Source organism: Syngnathus acus, chromosome 22 (genome assembly GCF_901709675.1).
Source record: "Syngnathus acus chromosome 22, fSynAcu1.2, whole genome shotgun sequence".
NCBI lineage: Eukaryota > Metazoa > Chordata > Actinopteri > Syngnathiformes > Syngnathidae > Syngnathus > Syngnathus acus.
The window spans coordinates 3,468,855-3,485,175 of record NC_051106.1 but is presented as its reverse complement, the minus strand read 5'-3'; the positions used below and the strand labels follow the sequence as shown (position 1 = coordinate 3,485,175).

The 16,321-nt window shown below is 41.2% G+C and overlaps 2 protein-coding genes across 3 annotated transcripts; one reads left to right on the top strand and one right to left on the bottom strand.

Annotated features, from left to right (window-relative positions):
* Window positions 1-13,736, bottom strand: plcb2 (phospholipase C, beta 2). 2 transcript variants are annotated; one of them, XM_037242067.1, is made up of 32 exons: window positions 13,502-13,736; window positions 12,895-12,972; window positions 12,272-12,340; window positions 11,074-11,214; window positions 10,658-10,737; window positions 10,534-10,587; window positions 10,362-10,437; window positions 10,181-10,281; window positions 9,413-9,573; window positions 9,197-9,343; window positions 8,950-9,107; window positions 8,421-8,503; window positions 8,215-8,299; window positions 7,775-7,985; window positions 7,610-7,689; window positions 7,439-7,535; window positions 7,250-7,334; window positions 7,006-7,130; window positions 6,616-6,767; window positions 6,260-6,424; window positions 6,088-6,187; window positions 5,846-5,950; window positions 5,679-5,743; window positions 5,187-5,265; window positions 4,742-5,110; window positions 4,439-4,619; window positions 3,750-3,894; window positions 3,594-3,658; window positions 3,046-3,096; window positions 2,876-2,933; window positions 1,189-1,272; window positions 1-419 (listed from the first exon to the last, which is right to left on the bottom strand). In XM_037242067.1, exons 2-32 carry the CDS (start codon window positions 12,943-12,945, stop codon window positions 249-251), a joined length of 3,594 nt encoding a protein of 1,197 aa, XP_037097962.1. In that variant the 5' UTR covers window positions 12,946-12,972; window positions 13,502-13,736; the 3' UTR covers window positions 1-248. The 2 variants fall into 2 exon arrangements, with proteins under 2 accessions (XP_037097962.1, XP_037097961.1); XM_037242066.1 differs by having other exon boundaries at window positions 13,316-13,502.
* Window positions 13,737-14,727: 991 nt separating this feature from the next.
* Window positions 14,728-16,297, top strand: LOC119116352. Its single transcript, XM_037241667.1, has 2 exons — window positions 14,728-15,193; window positions 15,272-16,297. Exons 1-2 carry the CDS (start codon window positions 15,096-15,098, stop codon window positions 15,648-15,650), a joined length of 477 nt encoding a protein of 158 aa, XP_037097562.1. The 5' UTR covers window positions 14,728-15,095; the 3' UTR covers window positions 15,651-16,297.
* The last annotated feature ends 24 nt before the right edge of the window (window positions 16,298-16,321 follow it).

The following is a 16,321-nucleotide window of genomic DNA, read 5'->3' as shown; positions in this document are numbered from 1 at the left end:
TTCATTGTACAACTGGATAAGTCATTCATATCCTCTAAAATAAACCATTGATAAGATCTTAAATACTATGCAATGCAAAATTGTAAATTTGTATTATGTATTATGTTAATACATACGTACAGTATTAATTAATCTAAGCAAAATGGTATGTCTCACACATATACTAACTGCAATCCACCATAAAATGAAACCTGACTGTCATTGAATTTTCAGAACCGAATGATCAAGATTTAGGAAGCAAAATTCATCTAGCCTAGAAAAACATCTCCGTAGACGTTTGACCCTTCTGCTCTATTGGTGGTCGCCTTGTCGATAAGTTCAGGGAAGTGGACGCCCACACAGGCGTTGACAGCCTCCATCACCTCTGCTGGTAGAGACCTCATTTTGTCTTCGTGCTCTTTCAGGGCCTCCTGATTAAGCTACAGACACACAGATGGAGGAGGAAGGTTACAATAAAGGAAATGTGTAGGGGCGCAAGGATAAATTAATTGATCAACAATACATCTCTTATCACATTAATCGTAACGTGAATGATTGGGAGTGGGGGACGGCCACTGTTGAGTGTGTGCAAAAAGGGAATGAGGAGAACTGCTTTGATTTCTGATGATTGGCTGGGACCACTCCCACAGTGGTGCAGCCCACCCTCTCTCAGATCCACCGCTTTGCAAAATTACAAACACGGGGTCTAATCCACCTGCTCGCCTAGACACACCACACCAGATGCCATGCAGGATTTACACTGTTTACGAAAACAGAGCCCTCAGAGTGACACCACTTGAGCTGGAGGACTTTGACATTAGCCAGCAAGCAGACTGGCATCTCTCTAACTAGTTGCCATTTTTACATTTTGTCTGCAGCGGGAATCAAAACTATGACCCTGTCAACTCCAGAATCTCTACACAATGGCTATCGTTGCCCATGTGTTAATAAAATAAAATAAAATAAAATAAAATCAAATAAAATAAAATAAAAATGACGACATTTACAGCAAACCAAATGCATCATAGAGCAGCACTCTGATGACTGGTCGCGCTTGTTATCGATAAAAAATATACATTTTAGATGTGATGCAATCAATTTCAGATGTCTGTGATTTTATGAAAGAAAATGAAAAAATACAAGGAGCTGATACAGACGGCAACATGAGCTTGAGCTGTGCAAAGGTTACAAAATCAGGTCCTCTTGTACCTGATTAGTGAAAGCCTTAATCTCCTCCAGTGTGGCTGTTTGTTTCAACATCAAAGTCTCTTGCTGCATGCTGTACTCACAAGACTGTAACACAACATGACAAAAACATGATCAGTAAGTGGCCTCCTGATGTCTGCAGTCTATCAGTTAGCTGTGTGTGTGTGTGTTTCTGGAAAGAAATGCACCCTTGGGATGAAACCTGAGCATGAGGATCAATACATTTAAATCATAGCAGGTCATGCTGCCCCCGTGTTATTTACGCAGGGCTAATTGCACACAGCTCGTCAATACTCTCCCGATTAACCATCTTATTGTGCTATAAAGAGTCGATGTAATTAATGAGCTGACGCTGATTCAATGGGACAAAATGAGCTGTTCCGCGACCTTAATGAGTAGAGGCGAGGATGCTTGGAGTGGATGTGTAAAGCACTGAGTTCAGTTGAACCCAAATGTCTGAATCTTGATGAGCCAACAGAGGAGAGCCATGTGGGTTGAGTCATAGGCCACACGAGTATTAGACATCTTCCAGTAAACAGCCTCTGAGTAATGGACCAGCCGGGTGTACACTCAAAAGTGCGTATGCACTGTGCTTGTACGGGTAAACAACATTTTGGAGCACGTTTACAGATGTGTGTGAGGACGACATTGAGTGATTTTTTTTTTTCTTCTTCAAATCACAAGACCATCTGCCTTGTTGTTACCATAGTTACTATTATTTGTGTTGGATGAAGAGAAGTGAGCTGTCACATTAATGCTTCAGACACACTCGCATGTCCATGAGGCATAGTCTGATGCTTATTTCTTTTAAAGGCGGAATGTTGAATAGATAGAATTTGCATTATTTAGCCAAAGGGCATTGTGGTTTGCTTACATATGTAGCATAAAATGTGATGTGGACGTACCCTTCCACATAATAAGAATGGTAACCCTCTATATTGAATGTCTACATCACAGGTGTCAAACTCAAGGCCCAGGAGCTAGATACGGCCCGCCACATCATTTTATGTGGCCCGCGAAGACAAATTGTGCATCAAATTTGTGTGTCATTTCTAGAATTGCAAATTGTCTTCACTTTTAATATCTTTTTTTGGGAAATATTTGACCAGTTTTTACTCGTCTGATTTGAAAACGAGTTATTTGTCAGTTTTTTCTGTCGCTTTTACTGTATATAATGTGAGGTGCTCATACATTTATTTGGGTTGACAGTCATAATGGCCCTCCGAAAGAAGCTATGACTACAATGCGGCCCGCAAAAAAAACGAGTTTGACACCCCTGGTCTACATGATTTAATGTATACATGAATGTCAATATAAACAAAGAAGATTTTATTTGAAGTGTATTTGGTGTTTTCTGCAATTAAAAAGCCACACAATACCAGAGTAGTCAAAATGTACACAGTAAATAAAAAATCCTCATGCTGAAAGTCACTTTGTAGTAGAACATTGCATTTAGAGTTGTTTATTTTTATTTTTATTTTTTAAATAAAATAGGTAACGGGTGTGATATATATAAAAATGTACTGTATTTTTCTGAAACTAGATTTGAAGACTCCAGCTTTATTTTAAAGATCCATTTTCTGGAAATGCAGTCCACATTTTGAAGAATTGCCTGCAGTATGAGAGACTTTACACATGCAACTGAGGATGTTTTATTTTGAAAGTGAATTCTATTTTCAATAAGACTTACCACACATTCAGATTCATCAAGCTCATCCAGCAGTTCTCGGCTTATTGCTTTTTTCAGCCTGAGAAGACAATTATTGTTCCATCTTTAAATGTCCTTTTTAATGCCAAATTATTTCTATTTCCATCTAGCGGTGATTAGTTCTTTGAATAAAAAGGTTAAAAAATACTCACTTGGATTTCTGTGAGGAAGATTTGATCTTCTTCTTGCTCTCTTTGATTTCACTGCAAAGAAGCCGACGAGAAAAAGGATTACTGTCTCATTATGTTTGCTTGAATGAAAAACGACCCTATAAACAACCTTCAGCCTTGAAACCACCGCCTCACGGCTGTGTATTGGTGACATGACCTTTTCTTTGGAGTGAAAGAAGCGCTTCAGTATGTCGTTATAGTGTCAAGGCGGAGAGCTAAAAAAGCTCAGCTGAAAACTGCTGTTTAAACACCCTCTCGATAATAGTTATTCCGCGATAACCATATGCCAGATGGGGACTTGGGACACACAAGGACACAAATACACACACAAGCACGACGCTGGCGGAAGCAGATTCAAGGAACCACACGGTGATTCATTCAGTGTTCCAGGTTTTCTCATTACGAGATGTCAGGTGTTTCACCTCACGTCACCTCCACCGCGCATATTAGCAGCACGGGGAGTCTATAATCCCAACACACAGATGAAATAAACTCAGCAGGTCCCAAATGTATTTTAGGTCAGGAGGCACCTTTCCAAGGTCTTCAGTTCAATGCTGTGTTTCTCATTAGCCATCTCCATCAGTTTAGCCAGTCTCTGTCACATCACAAGGAAGTGACATCATCATCTCAGCAAAGCCTATTGCAGCTTATTGATTTTACACTTATTTGTTGTAGATTTAACAAACCTCTGTGGCACACTGCTCTTTCTTCTTCCTCAGCTGTCCACATTGTTCCGTCCATAGAGCATGCAACTCAGCCTGCAGCTTTTGCTTGTGCTCCTGCACTGTTTTGGGACTGCAGCTCGATGTGCTTGCTTCGATCTGGGTTATGCTGCACAAGGGGAAGAGAATTTAGCACATCTCTCTGCATCCACTAATAATTTACTTGAGCTAGAACTGAAAATATTGGGCACTCATTTCCATACAATACCATTAATTAATTAATGAATTTACTCTTAGCAAATGTGTTGTTTGGGGAAGTTTGTTATTGGTTGAAAAACTCACCTATTTGCTGCTTTTGTGCTCAAGCTAAAGTTTTGTCTAATTTAAAAATATTTGGTGCCATCTTTGGTTCAAGCAACTATGTTAAAGGGAGGTGAGGAGCTTCATTTAGTCAGGCCATAGCCGTGTCTAATAAAAACCGGTGTTTAACCAGCTTTTTGTGGCATATAGTATATCTAGGCAATTATAAACCTTTTTGGCAGGTTTCAATTACATGTCGATTTTGATCATTCGCGGCAGGGCTTGGTCCACGAATAGCGAGGGAAAATTGTTGTTCCAGAGACAACAAAAATACTCTCAAATTCCAACGCAAGTGATAAGTGACCTGAATGGCCTTTAAGAAATGCAAAAAAAATAAAATAAAATCTCCTTACTCTTTTTTCTTCAGCAAGGCCTTCTTCCAGTCCTTGAAAGCATCTGAATATTTCTGGCTTAAAAATTCTGTTTTTCTTTGATACTTCTTTTCCACTTCTTTTGTCTCTTTCTCCTGACGCTTGATGACCTTCAGGTAGCTCTTGTGCCGTGTCAGTTCTGCATTTGTCACGGTTGATGTTACTACAGCGAAAACAGACCGTGCTTTTATTGTCGGCAGAGGCCACAATGGTTTGAGAATAAATTAACACATCATTTCGGCTGTATTATTCTGTGTTTACTTCACTTGCATTGCCAGCACTTACCTTCATTACATGCTGCAGATGATTTATCTGACACTGCACATTCCAGTGATGCAGTTAATGGATCGGGCTCTCCTTGAACCACCTCCTCGACTAGTTCATCATTTGAAATTCGCTCCGAGTTTATAGAGTCACTGCTTGACTCTTCTATGTCTTCGGTGCTCGTCTCAGGCTGTATGACATCCTCCTCGGGGACAAGCTCTTCAGACGTGGAACTTCCTGGTTCAGCATCCGGAAGAAGGTCTTCAAGTTGTGGAGTGTCTGGCGTGCTCTCTTCTTCAGCGTCATCTTCGCTATCTTCAGGTGAAGCATCATGGGGTGGTGAGTCACTCACCTCAAGTCTGGGTGGATTTGGTACAAGGGGCACCTCCACTGAGAGGCAAAGTGATCAGACATATTTTTTTTATTTATAAATAAATGAAAATATTCACTTTCTAAAAAGCATTACCTGTTGGTTCCTTTGCTTTTGTCACTTCAGTTTGGGGCACAAAAGGGAGCTCATAAGGAGAAATGTAGTCTGAGGATGACTGCATGGGCACAAAAAAGTAATGTCAGAGAAGTTCACAGTTTACTAATGGGGAAAACATCCATTCACTTTGACACCATGTAAATTACAGGTGTGAAACTCAAGGCATGAGGGCCAGATTTGGCCTGTGATGTCATTTTATGTGGCCCGCAAATTCAAATTGTGGGAATCAACTTCATGTTTCCAGCACATTATCTTCACTTAAAAACACTGGAATATCGCAAGCATTTGTTGTATGTAAATAATTAACCAAAATGATCATTTAAACAAAAAAAACCAAAAATAAATTCAATAAATTGCACAGTATACAGCAAATTCAAGCAATATTGCTTTTTTTTTGCTATGCCAGGATTTGGTGATCATTTTAGATTGCACATAAAAATATAAAACAATGAATGTTGACTATTTAGGCACCTCTTTTGGGGTCCGTGTCGTCTTCTCTGTGCCCTTTGTTGGGTTGAATAAGGCATCTGTAAAATCTGAGAAATAAACGTGGTTGTTTTTCTGTGAAAAAAAAAGCTCCTAACCCCATCTGTCTCCGCAATTAAATATATTTCAAAGCAAAAAATAAATAAATCCACCTGCAAAAGCAGCAGGGATGTAGTCCTTGACCTCAATGTACACAAAAAGTGCAGGTATAATGAGCGGCATGTTGCTTTCACTGCGCAGGCAAATGTGATGGAAACCTGCAGGCATAAATCTCAGTGAAAAGGCAACAGCAAGGTAGCAAAAATCCAGTGGCCTTGAATGCCCCGCTTCTCTTTTGTGTGAAAATAAATTAACGTGCAGATTAATGTGATTTTTTTTGTGGGGGGGGGCTGACCTGACTGAATGGCATCAAGGGGAATGATTCTATGTCCGAGGAATTTGCCGTTTTCCTCATGGACTGCCATTCTGAGTGAAGCCATTTCTGGGAGGAGAATCTGTCAACAATAATATCGGATATTTGAAATGTACACGTCTCTTATTTTTGTTAGGTGAAATGATGCACACACCTTGTCAAACACAAAAGGCTCCTCATTCCACACTGGGTTAATAGAGTTGGGTGTGGTGGACCACTTGGTGCGATATTTCTTCTTGGGGTCTCCTGGCAGCCCAATGATCTCCACCTCCACTCCAGTTTTTACACTCTTGTCAGACAGAAATTGTCCAGAAAAGATCTGGGAAGGAGTTATGACTTTTTTTTTTATATAGCAGATAAATGCTCGGACTGCATTAAAATGCAGTTTGACACTAGGTAGATATTAGGACTGTCATTTTAAAATGTTTTTAGAATTATTCTATCAATGATTCCATCGATTAATCTGATAAAATTAAAACACTGACTCCACTCGGAGACAGTGGAACCTGCCTTAATGGTCAATGTGATTGCAACAACTGTGTCAATCCTGTCGCAGAACGGGTCAAATTTCTTGTCATTGCGCCGCAGCACATCGTGCTTGAGCAGGTAGCCCGTCCTTCCATTGAATTCGAACAGTGCCATGTTCAGCTGCATGGGGAAGTCTGGAAAGACACACAGAGCTTCTTTAGGCATGGAGCTCGTCGGCACGTGGAGCTGAGCTGTTTGGCAAGTGGAGCACATGCGAGTGTTGAGAAGGTGCAACACTGACCTGCTGTGGAGGAAGGCAAGAAATTCTGACAGCAAAATTGGGATGATGATAATAATAATAATTCATTTTTTTAATGTTTTTATTTTTTCAAATTTATTTATTTCACCGGGATGCCTGTGGCTTTTTCTTACCCATTGTCTGATAGTTGAGCGCCACCATCTGGCAGCCCACGTTCCAAAAGGGCTGGGGGTTGAAATTGGATGAGTCCATTCTTGTTCCTTTCGGGTAAATCCTGCTCATCTGCCTTTTATTATATCTGACAGTGATGAGTGTTAAAGAGTAATGGAATTCATTTCATATTAATTTTGTGAGTTTTAATATTAAAGCTTACCATATTTTGTGCTACAGTGCATCTTATGCAACATGAAAAGATACTCAACAAAGTCGATGGCAGTCTTGGCAATCATAGCTTCCCCTTTGGTCTCCACAAAAGATGAGATGACATAACTCTTGTTCTTTTCTGGAAGAAATGACCAAAATATTATCACACAAAACATTCTTAACAGTTAATAATACGCAAAACATATCCTAGAATCTGTTTTTGTTCAAGAAGGGAATATTTACTTTTGGCATTGTCGAAGGAGATGAATTTGTTAGGTTGGATGTAATTGACCAACGATGACATGGCCTCGTATGCTGTGACTTCCTGTCCAGCTGTGCCCTACGACACATTGACAGGAAATTCAATTGATATTTTCCGGCAGGACGAGGGTGATACATTTCCAGATTCTCCACCTCATCACAGGTCTTCATTTTTTCTTCATCCTGTTCCTCTGTGTCCTCTTGTTCCTCATCTTCCACAGCCATATCCCCATCTAATCAAGCATCATAAAAAACAAGTTGCGCAAGCCAATTTGCGGAAAGGGATTTGAGTGATTTTGTGGGATCAATCTTGTTCACCCTGACTCTCCAGATTGGTCGATTTGATTGGATCTTCGGAAAGTAGGTCAGTGTTACGTGGTGGTGAAGCAACAGTTGTCATCTGGTCACTGATTGCTGTGCTACTCTTCTTGGTTGTCTGGTTTGTGCTTTTATGGATTCCCTTCTTGTTTTTGATTAAGATCTTGCCCATGAGCTCGGTCGGGCTTGGAATCTGCTGTCCTGGCTTCAGCTTAACATTTGATACAAAAGAGTAAGGACAAGATACAAGTGGAATTCGATATCAGTGGCTCACACGGAAAATCTTAGAGATTGGTTTTGGTATGGAGTACTTTTGGGGGATGAGGCCAAGACAGCAAATGCATGGCCTGCCGCCGGGTACATGATGTACAACTAATGCACTGCCATAAAAAATGTTGAACTGATATACAACTGCTGTGGTGCAGCATTAGAGCACTTACAGGGTATTTGTCCAGAGGCTCTGTCAGCAGGGCATTACCAAATATGGTTTTGCAGTAGTTGGCCATCTTCTCCTGCTGCTTCACTCTAGAACCAAGCACAAAAAAGTGTGTGCCACATTCACTTATTTATTTTCCATGCTGGATAAAAAGACTATAAGAGTCATTTAAAAGAATTACGAAGCATGAGTTCATGGAAGTACTCTTACGAGTCAACATGGTTTTCGAAGGAAAGGATAACGGGATACTGGGAAGTCTTGAAAGCACTCTCAGCAATGGCCTCAATCACGTCCTGTAAAAGCATCACAAAATGTTTGGGCCTTTTTATTTTAGCTAGGTTATATAGAGCAGGCTTGAAATCTCAACACGGTGCATTAAATGTATGATGAGAGCACCACAGGATTATTCAGTCGGAAAGAAAACATTAGTATGACTCTGTCTAAACTGTTGGGCCTGAGGAGCTGCTGCTGCTACTGCCCTTAAATGGAAGTGTTGATTCTGGGATCATGAAGGGGGGGTGCCTTCCTGTATGTTTTTTTTTTTGTGTTGTAGTGGCACAGCTCTCCTTATTGCATACCCACTGGCCTGCATTTGTGAAATTACCAACATCAGGTCTAACCTGCCTCCTCAAAATGAGCCATGAGTGTCTAAGGTCCCATAATCAGTTAAAAAAAAATTCCATATCACTCATTTGGGGATATATTGTGTTGCATGCATGGACAGTATGCATGGGAGTACCTTGAAAAGGATTTCGGTGGTCATGGTGAAGCCATGTGTAATGATGGGCTCTTCCTCTGGAGGTTTCCCCTTCCAGCAGTCAAGTTCCAGACAACGGCATCCGGACAAAAGACACTGGCGGTACATCTCCGGGGAGGACACGCCGGAAAACTGACCAGCTGTGGAAGAGTGGTGGTGAGAATTAAATATATGTTAAGGTCTGATTTTTTTTATTGTTTCGTTTGTAAATGCACAAGATATATGTGACCTGTCAGGTACGTGTTGTGAGAGGACTTGATGAAGTAATGGGGTAGGGGCTGGGTCATGTCATGACATTTTGCCAGCCTGTCCTGCATGACCACTGAAGTCTCAGGACCCACCAGGAAGGACAAGAGAGCTTCCGGGGTAATGAGACCTATAAGAAGGACCATACAGTAGTAGATGGAAAATACACTGAAGCAGAATGTGCCATGAAGAAGCTCACCTCTGTTACAGTTTGTGGTGCAGGGTTCATATTTGAGCATCAAAGCTTTTATCTGGTCCTGCCGTAGCCGTGGAAACAGTTCCTCATTGAGCCGAGAGTCTCTCTGCTTTTCGTTGAGAAACTTGGCAAAGTTCTCCTTGGTCATGGTGGGTTTATTGGAACTGGAGGGCAAATATTGCACGTGTTCTACATCATTCAGCCATGTAAACCTTTCTGCAATTTCATCACACAAGGATAAGCATGCTTGAATTGAAAGCTCAACCATGAGTGAGTTGGTGGCCTCTCAAACCAGGTTTTATAACTACCCACTATTTTCTATACCATTAATCCCATACAGTTTGTTTTACTTTTCCCTGCACTCCTCCTGCCTTCACTTGAGTCCATCCAACATTCCCTTAAGACAGGGGTGTCAAACTCTTTTTTTTTTCATTGCAGTCATAGCTTCTTTCGGAGGGCCATTATGACTGTCAACCCAAATAAATGTATGAGCACTTCATATTATATACAGTAAAAACTACAAAACAAACTGACAAATAACTCGTTTTCAAATCAGACGAGTAAAAACTGGTCAAATATTTAAAAAAAAAAGAGATTATTAAAAGTGAAGACAATTTGCAATTCTAGTAATGACACACGAATTTGATGCGCAATTTGTCATCGCGGGCCACATAAAATGATGTGGCGGGCCGTATCTGGCCCCGGCCGGGCCTTGAGTTTGACTCCTGTGCCTTAAAACATAATGACAAAAATGATTTTGGGCTAACTCACTAAGAAGTGAAGATTTCATAGATTTCAGGCCGAGGACAGAGATTTGCCAAGAAGGACTTGAAAGCTGATTCAGTGAAGACATCAGGCTTCATACTGTCAAACTGTAACGTACAATATTCACATTAGTAAAGTCTCGATAGCGGTCATGGATGTCAAATTTAGAAAGTTGGAAAATTGCAACCTTTCCTTTGGGGAGGTGGGCTGATGCCAGTGCGTTTTCCACTCTCTTCTTATCAGCAGGGAAAATCTTGTAAATACTGATAAATACACACAATATTGACACAATCATGCATTGTAGACCAATGTTATGAAACTCATAATCCCCAAACACTTCAAATGTGTGATTAGCCTACTTCTTCACTGGGATCTTGCCATCTTTGTTGGTTTGGAGACAAATCTGAACATAGCTGAAGTATTAGACAGGAAAACAAGTTAAAACCAAATTCACTTAAAAGCTCACACAGGATTTCCACTCACATTTTGTCCAAGAAGACTTGTCTGCACGCATTATTTCTTGCAGCGTTGTAGGCAATGGCAAGAATGTCATTCGCCCAATTCTGGTGTATACATTTAATCAGAACGTTATCTGAGTTTGCAATGTTTACGAGAAACAATCAAATCATGTGAAGTGACAGAAAGCCGCCACAAGGGGGCAATGGCATAATAGGAAGCTACTAAATGAGATTAGTGCATGGGGGGATTTGAACAGATAGCAATTGTGATTTCATTACTGTTGATAAAAGCCGGATATTGTATTCATAAACTCTAATAAAGACCACAAACGGAGAGAAAGACGCTTCATTGTTGTCACCGCGATGGATCAGCAAGAAGCCAGCATTGTAAACATCTGCAGGAAGCAGACAGTGCCAATAAAACAGTCTGCGCTTTATTACCTGTGTCACTTTTTCCTTGGAGGCAAAGAAGTTATGATAGTTCAAGTTGACGGTGTCAAGACCAGAAACAACAGTCAGCGTTTTGGCCAAGTGGTTACTGTCTGGGAAATCGAGGTTAAACACATTGCGGACCTTTGGATGCTGTAAAAATAGACAGTTAATGGTATTCAATAAAATGTGCCAAAGATTAAGGTACTTGTCATATTTTGTAGGAGAAGCATTTTTTTTTCTCAGTGTAAAAAGCACTGATCTGCAGTTTAATATTCAATTTGGGAGATGACTAAAACTTTCAGGATTGCAGCTTTAAAATATCAGCTTGGTCATCATGCGTGATGCTGCAGCAGATTAACTCAGTGATGTGCGGTCAGGGCCGGAAAATTAAGGTAAGGAAGCACTGACAATCGCAGGGGTGTCCTTTCCTCGGGGGGCTGCATTCCGACATGTTTTCCAAGTTTCACTCGTTAAACACACCTGATTTAAATGACTTATGACTTCATCATCATTAAGATGGTTCCTTTGACCAATGAGAGCCCTTGATGACATCAGCATTTTCCATCCTCTGATTGGTTGCTCAAAGCAAAACATCTTACAGTGATCCCTCGCTACTTCGCGTTTCGTTTATCGCGGCTTCACTACATCGCGGATTTTTTTTACCCAAATTAAAAAAACATTTCAAAGTCAAAATAAAACTTCTAAATTGAGGAAACGTGTCTAACCTTTAGGACAATGTAGTATTGCTCCAAATGTTCGTTTACATTCCTTGAGAAGTCCGTTTTCGCGTGTTAGCACGATCGCGAATTAGCATCTTTCCGTTAACTCGTTAGCCTGCCCAGTACTTCTTGTTGGTGACCGTACTTAGCGGATTTCACTTATCGCGGGTGGTTTTTGGAACCAATTATCCGCGATAAATGAGGGATTACTGTATTTCTTTTTACATTTATATGAATTTAAAATGCTCATGATTCATGAAGTCAACTTGCCTTGAGTCTGACTCGCCGAGTATCTATGGAAAGGATGACTCAGCGTGAGCTGTGTGTTTATGGTGATTTGTGCGCACCTGTTATCATGTGGCCATTGCCATATTTGCAATGCAAATATGTTTCTCATACTAATGGTGCTTGAGAGATTTATTTGCATACCTGCAGATATTCTTACAAGGTGAATTCAGTTGGTGGATTTTACAGTCAATAATACTTACTTTTGGAAGTTTAGCATATTTTCCTGTTCTAGTATCTCTGATGGTAGCAACATCCAAGAATGTTGTCTCCTAGAAACAAGAAGCAGACAGTCATCTGCATTATGGAATTCAGGACGTAGGCACGAGTCCAAATATGGCACAAGACTGGATAAAAAAAAAAAAATTGACTTTGATTAGCAAACAATAACTCATTATTTTGTGTGCACCGTGCATAGTTGTTCCTTTAAAATAGAATTCTACTTGTCTTTTACACAATACAGTGCCAATATGGCTGAGCTCCGAGACACGAAAAAGCCAGGTCTATGTTTGATGTCGACTTCAGTGGATTTTTCCCGATATATGATGTGTTGTAAAACAAAAGTTGCCTCATTCTGAGAAGTAGCAAGAACATGAAAGATGTTGAGCTGCAAAGTGCAGCAGCAGGTTGACGGGCTCTGAATCAGCACCAATCAATAGCCTCCACAAACAGCAGGCCACAGCAAGATCCAATGCAGCTCTCAGCTTTCTCACAGGTCTCATGGATCCAGAACCACTTTCACATATTGCGTGTTAAACATTCGCCCGATGGCCCAAAACAGAGCACACGGCTCAGCATGTGCATTGGCATGGACTGTTGGTGTCACCTTGCTTTGGTTGGTCCAGTACAGGTAAAAACCTTTTGTATCCATCTTCATGGTGACAGGAACAGTCTTGCTGGAGTCCTTAAAGGAGACATATTTTTAATAAAACAAAATCACAATATTAAACAGCTCATTTTAGCCTTTTGGGTCCCATATTTGGTCATGTAGTTGAAACAGGAAGTATCCTAGAATCCAAGAATAATGTTTGTACAAGCAAATAAAAAGTAAAATATTAATTCATCCACAAATGTGCACCATTGATAGGCAAATTTGGAAAGTTGCAAATAGTTTAAATATACTGAATAAGAACATCACCTGGATTATTCTTCTAAATATATAGCTGATTTAAAATTAGTGAAGTCAATAAGAATTTGTGAAAAGAAGTTCAACACAAAAGTGCAATTGTCTTTAAATATTTACTCACCTCCGACCACTTGGTAAATCTTTCTCCTTTAAGCATATAATCTTTGATCACTGGGGGATCCAGAAAGTACCTTTTCTTATTCATTGCCTTCTTTTAGTGACTTTGGAGTCCACTGTTGTTAAGACTATAATGTACTATATGTTTACTCTGCATAAACACTTTACTCCTCTCTGCTGACTCACTCACTTGGAAAGAAGTCGTGAAGTGAAGCGTAGTCGTCGCCGGACACGGAGAACCCACACGAGGACGCGCCCAAAGGAATATGAATTGCAAATGAAGTCAGCATAACTCGACACTTGATGTCCCGTACACTTCATGATGGAGCCCAGTACTTTCTTGTCATGGTCATGCTTCTGAGATTTTGCACCTTTAATGTAGCTCAGTATGGTGGCCAACCAGTTTCAATTTGGTTGAGTTCTACATCATTTTAACCTACAATCAGAAAAATAAAGATATTATTAAAATCATAATCAAAAATTGTCTTAACTGATATGTTCTAGTCAAAACAGTGCATTCTGATTAAACTTGTTTGTGTGATATGAATTGAGCAGAAAAACTTCATGATAGGGGGCTGCCATTTTGTCTTGTACTGCCACTGGCGGTCACGGACATCCTTTTCAGGGTTTGGTTTTGTGATATTCCCAAGATGAATCCTTGGGTGCTGTGATGTCATTTTCAGTCGACAGTAAGTGGCAAAATGGCCACCCGCCCTGAGTTGAATAAAAACACATGGATTTTGCTGCTTCAATCAAATTCCACCAAATGCAATATTAAGCAGACTATTGTGTTTAGATAAGTGGGGTCATATAGAGAGAAAATAAAAGTTTGACTTTACATCCTCTTTAAGATAATATGCGCCACGTCTGCTTCAAAGCTGCTGGTCTCGGGTTCGAAACTCCTCTCAGGGTTTTCTACCTTTTGAGGAGTTGGTATGTTCTACATGTGCTCGTGTTGATGACTCTCCAAGAACATGCATGTCGGATACATTGATAACTCTAAATTGTCCACATATTGCGAGTAAATTGAAAGTTAACAACAAATACGACATTGAACTTGGCCCGCTTATGCGTTTAATTATAGTCGCTGTCCATTGTGCTGAAACGACAATCAGGTAGGATCACTCTCTTGCGATATTGAATGCAGACTCTTTTGTACACTCCTGATTGAGTTTTCTTTTTAGGACCATTCAGGAATATTTGCAATGAAATGATCTATCAATTCCGGTCCAAATCGTATTACCTGAATAAATTGGCGCAAATCCGTCTACTCATTTAATGCATCACTTAACACGAGAAAGCCAAATCTTGTTCTCAGCACTTCTGAGGGTAATATTTTGGAGTGATTTCCTTCCTGGCGGCTGCTTCTTCTTTAAGAGTCCCCTCCCCGCCCCCTCTCTGTATTTTTAGCTGAGCCAGCCAGTTCGTTTGCTGGATAGGACAGTGTGCCGTGTGATCTCTCCTCATCGTTTGATAAATGACATCCAGTCTAACGCTCGCGTTCTGGCCAAGGGCCTACACGGACAGCACCTGCGTGGACATGTCGTGAGCAGGTTAGGACCCTCGTCGGATGCCGCGTCCCAACCTGTGGATCCTCGCTGGTCCGCGATGAGACGCAATGCTGCATGCACTGGACGCATCTCATTTTGACAGCAAGTAAAAGCTGATTTTGTTGTTTTAAGAGCACGCACCGCTGCCTTTCCCGACTTCTCTTGGATTGTGGATCAGAAGAAAGCTTCAAGACGGAGGGGGTGGTGGAGCATCGAGGAAAAAACAGGGGCAATATGAGAGAGCGGGACTTTATGCCCAATATGGAGAGGGGCAAACCTGCCACTTATACGGGGGACAAAAAGGCCAAGATGGCTGCTAAAACCAATAAGAAGTGGGTGAGACTAGCCACGGTCTTTGCTTATGTATTGTCCGTGTCTTTAGCGGCCATCATCCTGGCTATTTATTACAGCCTCATCTGGAAGCCCACCAGCGCATCCTCGTCCGCATCCGCTGCTAAACCGGGGGTCACGGTTCCCCCGGCGAACATCACCGCTAACGTGTCCGAGTGGAACTCCACGCAGTTGTCAGTCAACCACACCGCCAGGCAGGGCTCGACCCAGCACACCCGGGCTTTTCAATGGGACCACAGCGAGGAGAGCGACGATTTGGCGGATGGACTTTACGCGTCGCCCCGCGCAGCCACGCAGAGATCGGGAAGTGTGGACGAGGAGACGCAAGTGGAGGGGGAGGAAGAGAAGGATCCAGGAGATCGAGTGGAACGTGATCCGGGTCAGGTAGCCTCTGATGCGACCACCGTGCCACCGAGCTCCGGGTCGAGATCTGAGTGACCGCCCCCCTTCCCAAGCCCTCCATCCCTCCCACAATAATGTATCCCACACGTAGGCCTTTGCAGACGAGACAGCCGCTGGTCGGACAGAAACACACATTAATCATTTGCAAATCCAATTATGGATTTGGACCTTCACTTTGGACCTGATACCTGACCCATGACTGAAGTTAAGGGACCCCGCTCGATATAAAGAACCCCCAACTATGCTGTTTTTTTTTAAGTTTGTTTGTCTGTTTAGGCCATTTGTATGCCTTAAATCCACGTTGGACTGTTTTAAGGACCTGTCTATATATGGGTGGATAATTCCGGTAAAGATATTTTGCCTAAATAACCGGATAGGAATCGCTCCATCACTTCCATTCATCGACACTGACTTGTTGCATTTTGACATATAGGCTGTATTTACTTTTACGGATCAAGTCTGGATTTCAAGTAGAAGAACTTGCATTGTTGAATTATGCTCAGGTATGTGCATATAACTTTGTAAATGTATTGTGCAATTGGTTATGTACAGAATATAGAAGCGGGCATACTTTTTTTTTGGGCTTTGATAAACCTAGTGTAATTAGATAATTTTTATTAAAGGTACCTTATGTACAATAGGTATAAGTATATCACAAAGATACAAATAAACAACCTAAAAAATACATTCTGTTCTATGGTTTGGTG